This window comes from Fragaria vesca, linkage group LG3, assembly GCF_000184155.1.
Source record: "Fragaria vesca subsp. vesca linkage group LG3, FraVesHawaii_1.0, whole genome shotgun sequence".
Taxonomy (NCBI): Eukaryota; Viridiplantae; Streptophyta; class Magnoliopsida; order Rosales; family Rosaceae; genus Fragaria; species Fragaria vesca.
The window spans coordinates 2,595,280-2,614,298 of NC_020493.1; the positions used below are offsets into that span (position 1 = coordinate 2,595,280).

Consider the following 19,019-nt stretch of genomic DNA (forward strand, 5'->3'; position numbering starts at 1 on the left):
GTGCTTCCAGGGAATCGCCCCTGGACAGTACCGTGGGAGGGTACTATGATACCACTACACCAGATGCGCTCGTTGCTAATCTGGCTAGAAGAAATATAAATAATCTACAATAAACAGAGCACGAGTTATAAAAGAATGAGAAGATTAAGAGTGTTGGGGAGCGCTATTGCTGGTTACTGGGTTCTCTTGAAAGAAACAGTAAGTTTTTATTTTCAGTATTATCTAAAATCTGCATAATAAAGTTTGTTGCTTGATTCGATATTGAGTGTTAAAGTATTGTTGCTGATGTTTAATGGGGGATGTAGATTTATTTGTTGTTTTCTGGGTAGGTGTAAAGCTTTAGAATTAGGATTGCTTTTGCTTTTCCATTGTTTAAAATTGTTTTTGACTGAATTTAAAATGAGATTATATGATTTTTTCTGTTTCTGGGCAGAAACTTATATGCAAAGGTTATGATTCATATTTACTAGTAGGCTCATCTGGGATAGTTGTTATGCTAGTGGTTGGATGATGATAATGTGGTGGGTTATTGATAATGAAATTAAATCTGCATACTGAAAAAGAATAAGGATTAAAAGAAATCTGAGAAATTAGGTCTTTGTCCAAAAGTTTTGCCTTTTTGTTTTGGTCATAAATCTTTTTGCCTTTCGCGGTACAAGTGCTCTTGTTGAGTTTAACAGATTTAAAATATTTCAGAGATTAGTAATGTAAAGAAAGTTTTCTTATTAAGTCAGGAACTTTGTTTATCACTGTTCAATGTTCTTGTGTAGAAACTTGAGAAGAATGAGGATAGTTGGACTGGCGGGTGGGATTTCGTCTGAGGAGAGTACTATCTCAAATCTCTCAAGGCCCATGACATTCATGTTGTCGACGCTGACCTTGTGGCTCGGGTAAGTGATGAGCAAAAAATGAAACATACTAACTTTGACAATTAAGAAAAATGTGATAGACTGAATATCTTTGGTTCAGGATGTATTGAAGAAAGGAACTGATGGATGGAAAAAGGTTGTTTCAGCATTTGGACAGGACATTCTACAACCTGATGGAGAAGTTGATAGGCCTAAACTAGGCCAAATTGTGTTCTCTAATCCTGAAAAGCGTCAACTTTTGAACCGGTATGTACATTCTCTGAAATTGGGTAATTTTATTATATGGTCTCACTGAAAGTATCTCTTTGTAACACTATTAGCATTGTTTATAAACTATTCTGAATTATACGTGGTGTGGTGGAACAAACTATACTGTTTTACAAATTTACACCATTTGATGTGCTAATTGATTGCTGAATGTTGTTGATTTTAATTTTCTTTAATAGCAAGATTATTTGTTGGAGTGCTTTATAAAAAAAATTACATGTCTTTATCAACTTTAATGAGATTTTTGTCTTTTTTGTAGACTACTGGCTCCTTACATATCATCGTGGAATCTTTTAGAAAATTTCTAAGCTATGGCTGAAAAGGTTCAAGGTTATTGTTCTTGATGTCCCTCTGTTATTCGAGACCAAGATGGACAGATGGACAAAGCCCATTATCATTTGTATGGGTCGATCCTGAAACACAACTCAAAAGACTCATGTTGAGGGACAACACAAGTGAGGATGATGCTCTAAACTAAATAAACGCTCAGATATCACTTGATTTAAAGAGTGGTAAGGCTAACATAATGATTAATAACACCGGATCAGGAGAGGATTTAGAAGAGAGGTTTAGGAGTGTGCTATTAGAGGTCAAAAAGCCCTTGACATGGACTGAATTTTGGCTTTCTCGACAAGGTGCTTCATCTGCTCTTGTCTCCATTATCATAGGTGTTCTTATGTTTAGAAAAGTTTATAATAGTAGCAGTAAATTATAGCAACCTTGAAGTTGTATTTGTTATGATATTGATCTAAATCTCCCTCTCTTTGGTAGTTGAAAAGAGAGAAGAGCTTCATTGTGTTTGTAGCAATAATGAAGAATGATTACATGCATTTACGATCGAAAATTAGTGCACAAGTTCTTCAGTTTCCTAAATATCTCAGTTATATTTATGTCTAATAGTAGAAAACTAGTTTGTGTTTTATGTGAAAAAAGCTCATTTGGGGATTGTTCTTACTGGGAATAGGTTGATTTTGTCTTCTAAGTGCAATTCAGGGTTTAATTGGATCTCTGATGTCTTTAAGTCCAACCTTAGGAGCCTAAGGTGAGAAGTTTAGGAATCTCGAGTAGTCAACATTAACATGACTGTTGAAATGTCAAGGAGCTTGGGCTTAAAAGAGAGTCAAATTGTTCCGCTGATATTTTAGGCTGCATTTAGGATGTTTTAACCATTTATTCATTGCTTTTCAAGTTTGGATGTCTATTTAAATTTTTTTCATGATACTCTATTCTTTTTTCACAATAATCAACAACTTTATAAATAAATATAGCATAACAAACTCAGATTAGGATCCTCTCCTTGGCTGGTAGTTGGCCTCGGTTATCCTTGGCTTTTATTTTCAGCCATAGATTACATACCTAAAGGCCAATAACAATCCACATCATTAAAATCTATAGTAAATGTCTTTTAAAAAGTTAGATCTATATTAAATGCATAAATTTAATTTCCCACATCTTAACAACACTTACTCCGTTTCCTTCTTTTCCTTTCACTTCGTCTTCCTCGCTTTGTCTGCAGCCTTCAACCAGCAGTTCATCAACTTGATGATAGATTAATCATTAATGAAAAGCCTTGTTCAAATCTAACCCTTACCCAAATCAATCCCTCCCCACCAAAGCAAGGAAAAATCAAGAATTATATATGAGGGCTTTTGCCCATATCAACGCATACCTCCCCCAACCCAGTTCCCCCAATTGAAGTATGGTATATGAATTTTGAATTTCTTTGTTCTAGTTCTGATTTCTATCTCTTATGGTGATGTAAGAGATTATCTATCTAGACTGACCTTTGTTTGCTGAAATACTCATCATTGTTTGAACTACTCAACAATATTCCTACTGAAATCATTGAAAAGTTTGATATAAGCCTGGGTTAAATTTAGTTCATCAAACCCGTATCTATCCTCAGACATCATCCCCGGATTTTGAATTTCAATAACAATACAGAATACAAACACCACCTGGGCATTTGGGTAATAGACAGATGAAGAAGATTTCAACTTCTTTCAAAGAATCAAGGCCCAGAAAATATATATATATATATATATATATATTATAGCTCAAATGCAACCGATCAATAAAAAATTTCTTATGTTCCTAGCTACCCTCCTGTTATTGAAATTTCTGGAGAAGGAAAAGGTTGATATTTGAAAGTAAAAAAAGATTCAGAAGAATGAGTATGCAAAGACTGGAGAAGAAAGACGGAATGGATGACGGAAAGAGTTGGAGACAAACGCCCGTTTGCATTGAATGAGACAGTTATTGTTAATTAAGTGTGAATTGCTGAGGTGGATTGTTATTGGCCTTTAGATATCTAATCTATGGCTGAAAATAAAAGCCAAGGATAACCAAGACCAACTACCAGCCAAGGAGAGGATCCTAATCCAACAAGCTCACGCAATAAGTCTAACATACATGTGCTTTGTTGAGTATGATACTTCAATCAAGTATAACTGGTTTCACCAGGAAACAAATGGAACTACAATAGACAACAGATAATTGCAGTCTACAAGTACATGCATTCCCTAAACTAGCAGATGCATCATCACAGAACAATTCAAGTTAGATATAACTCTGACCATATGAAGATGACATGTGTTAAAAATATTGATGGCAATGAGGCTACTAATTAGCGAGGTTAATATATAGAACCAAGCTTAAATTATTAAGACAACAAAACATCAAGGCAAGTTTTGGACATTTTCCACCCAAAATTGTGGATGGTACACCAGTGGCGGAGCCGGGCTATGAGCTCCATATTGTATTCAAGTATACCAAACACAGCAAACTCACAAACACCAAATGCACAAAATTAAGAACCCACAGAACAATAGCAGTCAATAATTCAACAAAATCATTATCAAAGACCAATTTCATACAACAATCCATTCAATTCACCAACCCAGAAAAAAAAAATCCAGAAGAGTAAGGAAACAAAAACCAACCTGAATTTTGATCTGAAGAGGAAGAGAGACTGGTATGTTTATGAAGAGGGAGATAGACTGGTTAGTTTGTTTCGATCTGAAGAGGGAGAGACCGAGAGAGACTGGTTTGAGGGAGAGACTGGTTTGCTTTGTTTCGATCTGAAGAGAGAAAAACTGAGAAAGAGAGACTGCTTGGTTTGTTTAGACTTTAGACTTTAGGTTTACATTGGGTTTTTTTTTTTTTTTCTTAGCGGGTTGGGCGGGTTTCGTGAGGTAACCTGTTTCCGCCCATTAAGGGTCTCTTTCCGAAAATTGGAAGACCCAATATTCAACATGGAACTGAGTCAAGGGTCATATTCATTTTACATTATTACATAGCAATGGGTCATCTTAAATTTTCAGAAAATAAGGTTCTCCTTGTGCAAACGCAACAAACCCAATAATCAAAATGGACCAGGCTTACTTGGGTAGTTGGGTCTCAGCCATTAACATAGCAAGGAGGAATCATACTTCATGTTTCAGAAAATAAGCAAGCTTCATTCTCCAAACCCAAAAATGAAAATGGAAAAAAGACTTACTTGGGTCACTGTTGATCAGCATATCAGTGCCACCAAAGCTGCAAGTGCCTCCATTCTTCTTGTTCTTCTGCCAGTAGCTATTGAAAGCATAAGAAGCTTGGGATACAACAGACTCAGGGTGGTAGCAGTTTCCGCTTGGCAAAATCTGCAATCAGCACCACCAGCTCCACAAGCATAGTCCACCGCCTCCTGCAATGTCTCTGCCGAACGGTAGGCTTGGCCACACACCACAGCTTATGCACAGGGCTAAACTCAGGCGCTGGGGCTCTACAGGGTGGCATTTTGTAAGCAAAAGGGGCAGGAGAGGCTTGATGGTAAACAGGAGACATTGGAAGTGAGGTTGTTTGGGTAGGTGATGGTGATGCCATTTCGGCTTGTGGGGGTTGAGGGTTTTTGGCTACATTGGCAGGAACAGAGAAGCCAACAGAGGAGTGGAGTGGGGGGTCTGAGGTTATGAGTTGTGGGTTTGGTATGGAAGAGAGCTTTCTGGTTCTTGGTTTTGCCTCTTTCTGGTTGGTGACAATCACATTGATGTTTCTGAGCCCCAAAAATCCAAGCTTTTTAAGGGTTTCTGAGTGAGAAGACACCAGTCGAAGGGTTTCATGAGAGAAAGGCGAGACCTTTGGAGGTGGGTTCACAGAGTAGGTTGAGTTTGTGGCCTGGAGAAACTCTAGAATAGGCCTCACAAACCTCTCAGAGCTCTGGTCCAAACAACCAGAAGAGAGAGCAGCAGAGACTTTGATGTCTTTCTCAAGACCCCACCTTGTGAGAGAGTGATGGATGTTCTTGAGGGATGGTAACACCAAGCTCAGATTGTTGTCATGTTCAGAGCAGAGAATGGTGTCACCCACAAGAATGGTGGTGATGGGAATGGAAGGGTAGTGGGCTAGAACATGGGTTCTGAGCCAAGTTTCAGCCATTAACACACTGGTTGATACCTCACTGAGCTCTCTCACAGAAACAGCTACGGGAAGACTTGAACCTTGAAGCACCTCATGGGATGTGGCAAAGAGAGTTAGGACTTGAGCCGATTCTTGCCTTGCACCTGTAGAGAAACAAATACCAAGTAAAAAAAAATAAGGCCTCCATTGTAGAAAATCAAAAGGAAAAGAGAAAGACAGAGACAAATAACAGTGAAATTGCACAAAAATGGAACATTGGTTCAAAGTGGGTTGAATCTTATTTACCCAGAAACATAAGCTGGAAGAAGATGAGCCACACCATCTTCAACATTGTTCTGCTCTCTCTGCCTCTCTTTTTCTCTGTTTTCTGTAGTGACTGGTGAGTCCAAGTGAAAGAGAATGAGTGTCCTTTAATAGAGAAGAACCAACTTGACTGATATAAAAGCCTAAAAAATAAAAATAAAATTGAAAGAGAGAAAATTTCGACCACACACAAAGAGAGAAAACTGGAAAATGCAGTGCAGACTGCAGGGTATCCTAGAGAGTGTAGTTTAGCCGTTTAGGGAAGTAGGAATCAATTAGCAAGGAGAGCAAGAAATCGAAATGACAACGAGGGGCAATTGTCCTTACTCTTTCTTGGGACGCGTAGTGAGAAGAACCAAAGCTTGTGTGGGAAGTGTGAAGGACAACAATGACAATTTGGCCAAAGCTCAGAACCCAAAAACCAACAAGGATTGTGCATTCAACGGTCATATATGCAGAGAAGGAAGAAACTTGTGCCAAGGTGATCAGAACGATGGAGATTGCAAAGATTTTTTTCTTTGCTTCTACTTGTTGATCAAGCAAAACAGGGACTGACAGTTTACCATTTATCATTTACTACTGCTAGTAACTTTTGGGTTGATGCATTTCATGAAGGGAATGTTATAGCGTTGCCAACATAACATTGCTAACCTACTAAGCAGAATCCATTTGTTCAATTGTTGTGTTATACAATAATGATGTTTTCTTGCCTCAATGAGTTGGTTTCAGTTGCCATTTTTTGCGAAAGATGTACTGAATATCGGCTTCTTATTTACTCAGGTAGCTAAAATAATCCTTTGCTTTATGCTGAGGATGATTCTAGTGGGCAAACATCAACCAAATTGAAATGCCCCACCTTCATTTTGAAGTCAATGCCTTGGCCACTACTCACAAAGATTTTGTTCTTGTTGACTAGTGTTAGAATCTCAAATGTATTGTATACAGAGATAGAAGTACAAGACAATATCATGTAGTGGAACCGAGACAGAATATAAGGATTACACTAGTATAAGTAAGAGGATATTACACTAACATGACTATAAGCAATATATGAGTTTGAGGATTACATTTACACTGTATTCTGTTAAGCCAAATATAAGGATTACACTAGTATGAGTATGATAAGGTTAGTTCAAACATCTGAATGCATCTCTCTACCATCTGAATGTATCTGCTAAGGTTAGTGCAAACATTTGGACTATGATTTCTAGTTTCTGCATACTCGTACAAAGACCGTTTAGCTGTATAAGCTTAAACCCTGGAGTTACATCAGATTTTATTAATAATAGATCATTGATAATCAATATAATCTGCATCGCAGAACTCAATTAATATGCCATAGAAGAGGGCTATTACACAATTCAAACACTTGATCTTACATACCTTATGGTGAAAGATAAACAAAGAACCTTGGATCACTTTTAACAGTTACAAGTTTTTATAACGCAACAAAAAAACAAAAACACTAGCCAAATGTGAAAATAGATGGACATGATGAAATAAAGCTACAAAAGCTGCTTAGACTCCATGCTGCTGGAACTACTGGCAGAGCTCCTCAACTGCTGTCACAATTTGAGCTGGTTGAACAACAGTCACTTCCTCTAATGTTGCAGCATATGGTGTTGGCACGTCCTGGGACGACAGGCATACAATTGGAGCGTCTAAATAATCATGGAAGTTCTCGGTGATGGCTGCTGTCAAACTAGCACCAATTCCACCTGTCCGCATGCACTCCTCCACAATCAGGACCCTATGTGTTTTCTTCACTGAGTTCCCAATGGTGTAAAGATCAAATGGTTTCAATGACCTAATATCAATAACTTCTGGGTCGTACCCCTTGTTCACCAAAGTTTTAGCAGCCTGCATCACATGATACCTCATCCTAGAATATGTTAATATAGTGACATGCTCCCCAGGCCTAACCATCTCAGCTTCCTCAAGAGAACACACATATTCCTCATCAGGGATTCTCTCCTTCAGGTTGTATAGCAACACGTGCTCGAAAAGGATCACAGGGTTATCACTTCGAATGGCAGCTTTCATCAGACCTTTAGCATTGTAAGGGGTTGAGCATGCTACCATTTGGATTCCAGGGATTGACTGAAAGTACGACTCGAGACGTTGTGAGTGCTCAGCCCCAAGTTGTCTACCCACTCCACCAGGTCCACGAATGACTACTGGTATCTTGAATTGACCTCCAGAAGTGTAGTGGAGCATACCACAGTTGTTGGAGATCTGGTTAAAGGCAAGAAGGAGAAAACCCATGTTCATACCCTCAATAATTGGTCTCAGACCAGTCATGGCAGCTCCAATACCCATCCCTGTGAAGGAGTTCTCAGCAATTGGAGTATCAAGAACCCTGAGATCCCCATACTTTTCAGCAAGGCCTTTGGTCACCTTGTACGATCCTCCATAGTGACCCACATCTTCACCCATTACACATACAGTGGGATCCCTAGCCATCTCTTCTTCTAATCCTTCTCGTAAGGCTTCAAAAAGAAGAAGTTCATGCCTAGAAGAAGAATGCATACCTAGTTAGTTTTATCCTCAGAGAATTTCAAAGGAACCATGTAACCATCAATGAAGGCCAAAGAAATATTATGTTACTACAGACACAGTTCTGTTTAGCATACATTGTATTACTTTAACTTATGACCTACTAATCAATTTCACATTCATAACAGCATGCCAGAGTGACAACTCAGTTCGTAAAAATGCATGCGGTATTGCATATAAGAAAATCAAATGAAAAGAGGTTTAAAAAGGCAGAAAACTGTATGACAAAGTATCAAGTCAACTTAAAAGAAAACACCTAGCATAAATCAAAATTGTGTATTTTTTTAAACAGAAATTGTGCAACTTTTTACATAACTTGGAAATTATCAGCTTAGCATACTGAGCAGTATACTAACACATACAACTACAACCTAACATCAGCTTACATACGGTAGTATTTTACTACTGGAGGGATTTGGAGCTATCATTTGTCCGTCTAACACCCGACTAATCATGGTACACAGAAAGTTTCAAACACTACACTGATCATGGTACTCAGATGTAGATTCTCTCTCAATGCTACGCTAGAATTCATGCAACTACAGATTCTTAAATTGCGAAAAAGTGTGATCCCAAAACTATATCAGACTCAAATCTAGCGAAAAAACAGAACTCCTAAAGTAAAGCATAACACTGTAAAGTTAAAAACTTGAAGAAACTAGATAAACATACCCAGGTTTCGACGGCGCGGAAGCTGCAGCACCATCTGCTTTGGTCTACAGAAAAATTCACATTCAACATAAAAAATATATAAAAAAAATTCACATTCACCATCGACTACAGTCACCAAATTCAAAAACAAATAAGCTAATCACTAGATAGCAGAGCTAAAGATGATTACAGCAACAGCATTAGTGATCAGCTGATCAGCGCGGCGGGCCCTGGCATTGTGGCCCGGGTTAACTCCGGCGTCAGATCTAACCACAACAAAGCTGGCTTTTCTCCCTGAATCAAACCAAAAGCAGAAACTTGATTCAGTAATTTAGCTCATCAAATACAAAATACAAAGAGAGAGTCAGTCGAGGTTTATGAGAGTGAGATTGAGACGAGACCTGGGAGGGATCTACGGGAAGGGAGGTGGAGCTTCCGGGAGGAGTTGGAGGAGGAGATGGAAATAGCGGCGGAGGTGGCTCCGAAGACGGCGGCCATTTGATCTCAAATTTCGAATAAGGAAAAATTGAAATCAGGAGCCTTCTTCAGTGGAGCGAGAAGAGAAAGAGGGGCCGGAAGTTTATAGATGAATTTGGGCGGAGAGATTGAGAAATGTGGCTGGCGATTTAATTGATGACGACGACGATGGTGTCCCCCCGCTTAGTTTTCATCGCCTCCGTTGAAGGTCCGGATCTCCTGCGCTCGGGTGTAGCCTAAGTCTGTGCGCGATTTGTCTTGAGAGAGATGAAGTTACGGAATTAAACCTCCTAGGGTGACGTGGAGCGGTGTGAGTGGAGGGTATAGGGTGGTTACGGTGGGGGCTAGGAATTATCGGTTGCGGCTGTGCTCTATGTGATGCACCTGTTTGTTGGTGGCCTAGGAGCTAAACGGTTAAACCAACCCTTGACGAGGTCACGTGGAGGTCACGTGAGGATTTTAAAGAGATCTAAACCGGGTCGGGCTCTCTGCACCGGAATTTAAGTCGGGTGGGGTTCTCAGGGTTTTGCTAATGTCGAACAGAAGCAAAAATGTAGTTGGACGAATTCATACTATATACATAGTTTAGATAGATAGAACGTTTCAAGTGACACCTCCATCAACCATATTCATTCTTGATATATTGTCATGTTAGCAAAAATGTTACATTTTTACAATAAAATTATAAAAGTGTGTAATATTTAGTATAATTATTCAACTATTAGTGGTTTATATTTAACTAGACTAAAAACACATTTTTTGTGTCAATTTTCGCTATTCCCAAAATCTACACACCCTTGCACTGGCGGAACTATATTGAGACCAAGGGGTGCCTTTAATTTTTTTGAACTTGTGTATTAGGCTTTATTAATCAAGGAATTTGACATAATTAGATGTAAAAACTTTCTAATTTAGAGGTTTGGCCCCCATTCCTTTCCTATTAAACTATAAACACCATTTTTTGTTACTAAGTTTAATTTATCCAATTTATTTCTCCTACCTTAATCAACTCTTGCCATATCATATTTAATCAACTCACCATAATGAGTAATTTCTTTTTTATCATTCTATTATGTACAAATACTTTATAATTGATTAACTTATTTCAGTTATTTCTTTATGTATTTAATGAATTCTAAATTTCATATTTTGTTTTCAGTTTAGTAATTTTTTTTTTGAACTGTCCAATACACAAAAGTTAATTACATTTTGATATTGTATATATTCATATACAATTATTTAATTTTCAAATACTATGCATTTTCACTTTATAACTCGGCCCTCTTTAATATATAATCCTTGCTCCGCCCCTGCACCTTTGTTACTAAGCTTTGATTTGTTCATCAACCATTGTAACATTAGCTCTAACATGTTATGCAAATTCATGGGAAAGACATGATGAAATGCTCGAGTCACACTCAACATGAACAAAATCACGTTATTGAAGTACACGCTGAGACAAGTAGTCTACTATTGTTGTTTTCTGAAGATCAACTACTTGAGAAGAAAACCTCAAGACTTGCCAATATCACATTTGGTTTGATTCAATAGCAAATAACTTTGTCTATCAAAAACCAAAAGAGGAGCCCTTTAAACAGAGTCGACCATGAATAATTGTAGTTCGAGTACCACATGAACTCATGAAGCACTGCACTGTTAATCACATTGAAAGCCAAGAGAGCTTAAATTGACCAAAGTCTACTGCTTTTCAAAGTTGATAACTTCTCAATAACTAGTTTTTACTTTTTAAGAGGGTAAAAAAAATCCGCAAACTAAAGATCAAAGTCTTTAGTATTAGTATATATACATGATAACGTAATATGGATGACCGAATCAAAATATTGTATATTAGTTTCGGTTTACTTACGACTTAACGGGTAGAAGAATTTTCGCGCATCTCACCATGGTAAACATTATCTACTTGTACTGCTTGCCCTCATTTTCAGACAAAACCATCACGCAACAAATATAAAAATAAAGAAAGAAGAAGAGCTTCTCCTGGCCAATGGAGCTTCTCTATCTGCTCTGTTCAATCCTCTCCACCTTCCTCACTTCCCTCACTCTCTCCCTCCTCCTCCCGCTCCGCACGCTCCTCCGCCGCCTCTCCCCCTCACGCGCCGCCTCTTCCTCCGTCTCCCTCTACCAAGGCACCGTCTTTCACCAGCGTCGCCGCCCCGTCCACCACTCCTTCCGCTACTCCGTCCGCTACGCCCTCATCGACCTCGACGACGCCCCCCACGCGCTCCCCAACCACCTCTCCGCCGACGAGGCTCGCCGCATTGCCGGCACCTCCGGCCGAACGTAAGCATCACGTCATCTTTCGCTTTTCTGTTGGATTGTGCTTTGGCTGATGATTTGAATGGATGGAACAGTTTGCTTTTGACGATTCCGGAAAGCGTGGGGTATGAGCAGAACCCGTTGAGCTTGTACTACTGCTATGATGATCCGATTTTGAAGAAATGCATTGCTGAGGTTTTCGTTTTTTTTTTTTAATTTCTTTTAAGGCTACATTTGTTGAAAATTAGATTTTTTTTTTTTTGTAGCTGAAGTATATGACTGTGATTATAGGTAACGAATACGCCATGGGGAGAAAGGGTGTTGTTTGTTTTCGATCCAGATTCTGATTTAGTGGCTAAACCACTGCATGTCAGTCCTTTTATGGTACGTTTTCAGTTATTGCTACAGCTTCCATTGAAATTGAGTTCATCTATGTTGCCCTTTAGGATCTTCGGACAGTCCTTGTGTAGTAGTAGTAGTAGTAGTAGTACCATTTGTCTCAAAGTTCTGAACTTTATATGCATAATGGATGAAGAATATGATGCCATTAACATTTTGATGGAGTCAGCAATGCGTTACAAATTTTAAGTGGGATCTTTCTGTTGAGATATCAATCCCACATCGTGAATATGAGACCTTACCTGTGGGTTTATAAGGGTTTGGGCCACTCCACCCATTACCAATTGGTTTTGGATGTGAACCCCAGACTACTTTATCATGGTATCAGAGCGGGTTACCCATGTCCATGTGTGAAGCCCAAAGGCCACACGAACTCCACGTTAACCCCAAATGTTGTCCATGTGTTAGGCTTGAAAATTCGCCACACGTGCGGGGACGTGTTGAGATATCAATCCCACATCGGGAATATGAGACCTTGCCTGTGGGTTTATAAGGGTTTGGGCCACTTCACCCATTGCCAATTGGTTTTGGATGTGAACCCCATACTACTTTATCCCTTTCGGTGCCAATTGGTTTTGGATGTGAACCCTAGACTAATTTATCACTTTCGGTGTTCGGCTGAAGAGGAGAGACAATGTATGGGATGTGCATTTTAAAGTTGGATGCTTCAGTGAATTACGTTTAATTTCTGGCTTTCCATGTTGTTGCTTTGTATATATGTAGTTGTTCAACTTATTTTGTTCTTATAAAAAGGGAAACTAGTACAACTGTTTGGTAAAGTGAATTGTTACAAAATGTGGTGCTCGATTGTAGAAACTAAAGTTTTGATGGAACGTCATGTCTGTTCTTTGGATTCATGTTTTCTTCATTTTGAACTTGTTAACTTATTCTAAGCTAGGCCAAATGTGCAAAACGCTTTTCACCTTTTGAATAACAATTTTGATGATTGCAGGACATGTTGGGGAATTGGAGTATCAAAGCAAATGCTCCTGATGATACGCTGTTTGTTTCAATTTCAGTTCAACACCCTGACCTCGGAAACTATTTTACAGCTACCCTTAAAGCTAATAGGGTACCCTCATCATTGGTGTCTGATCATGCACTGTTTTTCTGGTTGATGCCACATAAGGTTGCAGTGTGGATATATTGGCATGTAAGTAAAGTAGGATAACTGCTTCTTTTGGTCTTTGCTGCATTCTAGATCCAAGCAGCATCAACTAAATCAAATAAGTTTAATCAAGAAAACCTTTGATTAGCTAAACATTACTTAAGTGGATTCAGTAACTCAGATACAGAACCTTGTGGATGATGCAACATTAAACTCTAATTAACATGTTGTATGATACATAAAGATGATTGCCATGACCAAATACTTGTTTGCTAATTTAAAAGTAAACTCAAATACGAAACTCAAAGCCACTGGTTTAGAAATCACTGACTGTCCTTAATTAAAGGTAGTAACATCTTAGTGATCTTACTAAAGCATAATTATGAGACCTGGCTTTATGTTCAACTTCAAAGACCAGCATCATTTTAAATGATAGTAGAATGATTTGCCTCCTCTCTTTGTGAACATTTTATTCAAATTATTCATTTTATTATTTCAAACAAATGTTCTTTGATCGTTTTTGTAATCATAGCTTTTAATGTATCATCAGTTTCTATAATCATGAATGTACAATAATTAAGAATATGTTCATATAGGAGATATGCTGAAAATTCAAGATGGTGTGTAAACTTATCTTTAAGAGATTCAAAATAAAGTTTATATGTTTCAACTTATCATCATATTCTTCAACAATTCTGTAGTTTCTGTTCTTAAACTTAATGAATCAACTGTTACTCTTTCGACAGGCCTTAAAACTGTGGTGGAAGAATGTGGCATTTGTCCAACACCCAAGGTATACAAACCCTGCATATAGGGATGAAGCTGTGGTTCGTAACCAGAAACTTCAGTGCTGTCCGGCTATTCGATTGAACAAAGATAAACATCAGCAACTTGAAGGAGGGAGTCAAGGATGTATGGTTAACAAAGAAAGTGAGCCTCGTTATATCAAATGGAGAGATGCTAAGTGGCCTTGGTCTTGACTCCGAAATGGTAGGACTATGTGTTTGTCATGTATGTTAAGATTGTATCAGGTTTTTTGTTTAGGCAAAGTCCATTGAAAATGCAGTGCACACTCATTGATTGAATAACCGTATGACAACTTGGTCTATAGATTATACAAGAATGTTACTGTGAATCTCTGCTTTTCCTAATAACGTTGATGCTGCTAACCAGTTACTTATATGGGACAAGTTAAGCTCCCTCAACTCGGTGGCTCTGGCGATCTGTATCGATGGAGTGCTAAACCACCAGGACCATTTTATAGTCGTTTTTCACATTTTTGATTTTTCATTGATAAACTGTGTATAGTTGATCGAGCAAACCACATGATCTTGATCTTGATGCAGAACCTGGAAAATCTGTTCATATCATATAATATGTAACCGGTGGGCAAGAAAGCACCAAAGCAACCCGCCCACGAGTCCGCCCAGCACCACTCGATTCATTTTAGGGTATTTTTCACGTGTTTAAAGAAAATTGAAACAAAGAAAACTGAACATCTTTCTTATTTTGGTTCTTAGGGCCGTAGTTCAGGGTTGAATGGTTGGCCACCATAGCAATAGCAATAGCAATATGAACCACCAAGCATATACAGCCTACCATCCACAACTTGTCTGGTTATTGGGGACATAGCTTCAACTTTTATGTTACTATTATGTATCAATGTATGATTTTCTTCCTTTATTTATAAATCATAGAGTTTTTAAAAATTATATAAACAAGTCATGCTCATGAATTTTTAAAGGTTTAGATGAAACATGTTTCAATTCGTTTTAGAACACCAAAAAATGAGAATCATAAAAAAAATAAAAAATAACGAATTTCAAATTTTGTTCGATATTTTGTTTGATTGTTAAGTGATACCAATCTGATTAAGATAAGAATTGCTAGTTCATTACTCGGCTTAATTAGTCATCTTCGTGTCACAATTGTTATTAGATTTGTAAAAACGGAAATAAATTGTACAAATACTTAGCCATATGCTTTCAAACGGATCCAAGTTCAATTATTGAAGCACACAAAGTGGATAATAATGAAGTCATTTCATCGAAACAGTACTTCTCGTCCTCTTGATTATGATCACAAATTCACAACGTGAAATCGAGAATGTTGTACTTTCAATTCTGTCTGCCTCATCACGATAATGTTTATTTCGATTAATTAAAAGAGAGACAAAATATGAAAGCAACTTCTATTAATGTTATGAATTGATATTATTTACATAACAAAAAATGTGCTCATTGCATTTTCTGTTTCACTATCTTTATTTTGAAGGTAAATGGATATTACTTCATAAGGCATACATCTCATCTATTAATCATACGATCGTACTAGGTCAAACTTGAAGGTGTCAAATTTGGAAGCAAAAGAAAGCTATGACGCACAAAAATAAAATAAAATTGAGCATATTAAGAAAGCATATCAATGATTGAATTGAATTAATATTATCGTGCGTAGAGCTAACTTATAACTTATAAGTATACGGAAAAAAAGTAAAGCTAATTATTTCAAAATTATACATCTTTTGTTGTTGTTGCAAGAATAAGATGTACGTGTAATAAAAAAAATATGGTTGCAGACATCAAATTAACGAATAAATTTATCCATATAATTTATTGTCAACCAAAATTGGTTTCCTTTTTTTTGGGTAATGAAATGAGTAATGTTGTGTTTGAAATTTGTTGCAATTTCTATCAACATGCACAACCCCCTTTTTCACATGTTAAATTTCTTCCCCACTTGCTGTAGCTAGCTATCTAGCTAACTTGCAACAAGAAAATTGAGCATAGCAATGTGAGTTCTTTCTCGATCCTCATGAAATACTAAGTTGATCATCGATCTGTGAAAACCAGCAATCCCACGTCTCTACACAATCTTAATGTGTTTATGTCAATGAATTGTAGCCTCATATATAGCTTTATTAGGGTTAGGTTACTGTATTGCCAAACTTACCTCTCTTAAATCATTTTGTTCCCTTTCTTGTTTATAGCTAGCTAGACTTTGTTTCATGATACATTTAGACAAGAGTAGATCAGTGGCGTAGCTAAAAATGTATGAAGGAGTAGGGAGGTGTCGGGTTATAGCGCTCCCTAGCCACAACAGCAATAACCAATCTATGGGCAGCAACAGCGGTTGGCAAATCTTCATTATCGATAAACATTAGCACCGAAACAGTACATTGTTGACACTAAAAAGACAGTTATATACTATATCGCTACTGAGCCAGCCTTACGAAGGAGTATAAACTGGAATAACAATAACTTGCTATGTTTACGATCGAAGTTTCGTAAATAATTCCTCCATTTTGTTTTTATATCAAGTAATGTTATAATAAGATAAAAATGAAAGTGACAAGAGATAAAATGATTTTCAAAAGCTTTTACAATTTACAAGCTATATATGAAAATAAAAAGCCTTATAACACAAGTGGAATAATAAAACCTAAAATAGCAGATTAATGGACCCTCGTACATCGACCTCCCCTAACCAAGCCCTTGGCCCAGTTGATGATGAGCTGAGGCTGCAGTGCTGCCAGTGCATGCCGACTCTAACAACACGTGTGTGAAAACGAAAGCAGTGCAAAACGAGCATCCATACAAATAGAAGAAAAAAACAAACACAGATCGATTATTTTCCACGTGTTTCTAATTGAAAACCAAGCTTTGATCCTCTTTGCCAATACTGTGTGTGTGATTTAAAATATCTCTCTACCTAATTATAATTTTTGTGTGCGTTGCGTGTTCTAAGAGTTTCTCCCTAGCTCCTCTTATATAAAACCCACCCTCCTGCTTTACTTCTCTCATCTTCGTCTTCATCCTTCTCTTCTCTTAAACCACGCCCTAAGCCTTACAACTTTCTCACCACCAGTACGTACTATACACTTACTGGGTTTCCGAGCTCATTTTTCTTTTCTTCAATCAATATATCAACAACATGAGGAGGAACTGCAATTTGGAGCTCCGCCTTAATACTTCCAGTGCTAATTCCGGCTTCCCTCTTCGCAACCACCGCGACCGCCCCGCCGTTCTGGAATCGAGTTCTGGAACACCGCAGCAGCAGCCATTGACGATCTTCTACGACGGAGTGATGTGTGTTTCTGATGTTACAGAGCTTCAGGTTTGTGTTTCATTACGTTTGTCAGTTAGATGATCTTCCCCAGAATAATCCTTCATACATGTCAAGATTGATTTTCAGATTAAGTTGAGGTTTAGAATCTTTTTCTTTTTCGAAATTTGGGTTTTCAAGATCAGAGTATGAGCTTTTTGACCACCTCCAACTCACCAAACCTTTCATTTCATGCATCCCACTTTGTCTTGGTCTAATATCTTATATCTCTCATTATAAACGTGTTCTTTCTTATTTTTCCTCATTTCTCACAAGACATTTCTTTTATTTCCAGTACCTTTTCGTATTGGCTAATATTTTCCAGTACTAATTAGGGATGCTTAAACATGTGTTGGCTCGGTTGAACACCATAGAAGACCAGCTAGTTAAACAAAAATATGTTCTATATTTTTGGTGCACGTACAACATGTGTTTCTAGCTTTAGCTAATTTTAGTTGTGGACTAGTCTTAGTACAAAGCACATATAATATTTTTGATCGTCAACTTCAGTTTGTTGTATATTACAATTCTTAAAGACTAATGTTTGGTCACATGGATATGTTGCAGGCTAGAGCGATTCTTTTTCTTGCAAACAAAGAAATGGAGGAAAGGTTGAAGACCAGTCCAAGTCCGAGTCCTTGTGCGTCGACTTCTGAACCATCTTCACCGAGCCTGCACTCCCCAATATGCAGCCCTTCCATGAAGAAGTCACTACAGACGTTTTTGCAGAAGAGGAAGTATCGGATTCAAGCAACATCTCATCCCTACAATCACTAGATTGAGGACAATATTATGTTTGATATTCTTTCTTTGTTTGATTAGTTAGTCGAGAGAGTGTGAGAGAGAAATGGAAGCTATATATGAGAGAGCTTGTAAATTAATCCCTTTAATTTGATTCTTCAAGCAGAGAGATCGATCCCAAAGATAGTAGTGGATCTTGTTAATTTCATCACATGATTATTTTCTGTAAGTGGGACGATGACATGACTTATGCCTAATTTCCCATTTATACATGTTTCTCCATATTTCATAATACTACATACAACGATTTCATTTGTGACAATTTGAATTAAAAGCTCATACCTAGAAAAATGTCCTTATGTTGGGGACAATACCGTGCACGGTACTAATAAGTAGGTGCCAACACTACTGATGAAATAAGAACAAATTAATAATAGAAACAGAAAACAAGAGGAGTGATATATAAATTATTGGAACACTAGCTAATACGTGAATTTCAGATGATGTGATTTACAATTTCAAGAAATATTTATTTGATCGATCAACAATCAAAATTAATAATAGAAACAGAAAACAAGAGGAGTGATCTATAAATTATTGGAACACTCGCTAATACGTGAATTTCAGATGATGTGATTTACAATTTCAAGAAATATTTATTTGATCGATCAACAATCAAATATTCATATTATGTACTATTACAGAATACGTCTTCTGCAATAATACTATTGGATCATTATCGATCCATTAATTAATTCTTTGGAGCTGCCTTTGGTTTTCTATGTTTCTCTTCGCAATAGCTATGTACCAGATACCTTACCCGCGTAGAGAGAGAGAGAGAGAGAGAGAGAGAGAGAGAGAGAGAG

At 37.6% G+C, this 19,019-nt stretch overlaps 5 protein-coding genes and 1 pseudogene across 6 annotated transcripts in view; 4 read left to right on the plus strand and 2 right to left on the minus strand.

Annotated features, from left to right (window-relative positions):
* Positions 1-4,173, minus strand: part of LOC101292776 (dephospho-CoA kinase domain-containing protein-like) — a 6,252-nt gene extending 2,079 nt beyond the window's left edge. The window contains exon 1 of the mRNA XM_004293571.1: positions 4,079-4,173. The gene's annotated coding sequence lies outside the window, so the exon portion shown is untranslated. The remainder of the gene's footprint in view (positions 1-4,078) is intronic.
* The window catches only part of LOC101310880, a 1,534,871-nt gene that overhangs the window by 382,311 nt on the left and 1,133,541 nt on the right, over positions 1-19,019 (plus strand). The gene's annotated exons all lie outside the window — the stretch shown is intronic.
* Positions 784-2,212, plus strand: LOC101294245 (annotated as a pseudogene). The gene is made up of 3 exons (XR_184190.1): positions 784-890; positions 970-1,115; positions 1,396-2,212. The product of XR_184190.1 is annotated as a dephospho-CoA kinase domain-containing protein-like (transcript).
* LOC101298203 (pyruvate dehydrogenase E1 component subunit beta-like) lies at positions 7,119-9,661 on the minus strand. Its single transcript, XM_004293506.1, has 4 exons — positions 9,449-9,661; positions 9,238-9,341; positions 9,069-9,112; positions 7,119-8,352 (listed from the first exon to the last, which is right to left on the minus strand). Exons 1-4 carry the CDS (start codon positions 9,543-9,545, stop codon positions 7,380-7,382), a joined length of 1,218 nt encoding a protein of 405 aa, XP_004293554.1. The 5' UTR covers positions 9,546-9,661; the 3' UTR covers positions 7,119-7,379.
* Positions 11,530-14,429, plus strand: LOC101306306. The gene is made up of 5 exons (XM_004293533.1): positions 11,530-11,825; positions 11,897-11,996; positions 12,093-12,185; positions 13,153-13,353; positions 14,055-14,429. The coding sequence occupies exons 1-5, from the start codon at positions 11,530-11,532 to the stop codon at positions 14,286-14,288; spliced, it is 924 nt and encodes a 307-aa protein (XP_004293581.1). The 3' UTR covers positions 14,289-14,429.
* Positions 17,082-18,451, plus strand: LOC101295112 (protein TIFY 5A-like). Its single transcript, XM_004293578.1, has 2 exons — positions 17,082-17,424; positions 17,980-18,451. Exons 1-2 carry the CDS (start codon positions 17,242-17,244, stop codon positions 18,187-18,189), a joined length of 393 nt encoding a protein of 130 aa, XP_004293626.1. The 5' UTR covers positions 17,082-17,241; the 3' UTR covers positions 18,190-18,451.

What these genes read in the sequence shown, in the direction of transcription:
- LOC101298203 (XM_004293506.1), bottom strand. Translation starts at nt 9,545, where the DNA reads ATGGCCGCCGTCTTCGGAGCCACCTCCGCCGCTATTTCCATCTCCTCC. An exon ending in TTCCCGTAGATCCCTCCCAG is followed by an intron (nt 9,342 to 9,448) that starts GTCTCGTCTCAA and finishes GGTTTGATTCAG; the next exon opens with GGAGAAAAGCCAGCTTTGTT. An exon ending in TGATCACTAATGCTGTTGCT is followed by an intron (nt 9,113 to 9,237) that starts GTAATCATCTTT and finishes ATTTTTCTGTAG; the next exon opens with ACCAAAGCAGATGGTGCTGC.
- LOC101306306 (XM_004293533.1), top strand. Translation starts at nt 11,530, where the DNA reads ATGGAGCTTCTCTATCTGCTCTGTTCAATCCTCTCCACCTTCCTCACT. An exon ending in GCCGGCACCTCCGGCCGAAC is followed by an intron (nt 11,826 to 11,896) that starts GTAAGCATCACG and finishes TGGATGGAACAG; the next exon opens with TTTGCTTTTGACGATTCCGG. An exon ending in TGCATGTCAGTCCTTTTATG is followed by an intron (nt 12,186 to 13,152) that starts GTACGTTTTCAG and finishes TGATGATTGCAG; the next exon opens with GACATGTTGGGGAATTGGAG.
- LOC101295112 (XM_004293578.1), top strand. Translation starts at nt 17,242, where the DNA reads ATGAGGAGGAACTGCAATTTGGAGCTCCGCCTTAATACTTCCAGTGCT. An exon ending in CTGATGTTACAGAGCTTCAG is followed by an intron (nt 17,425 to 17,979) that starts GTTTGTGTTTCA and finishes GATATGTTGCAG; the next exon opens with GCTAGAGCGATTCTTTTTCT.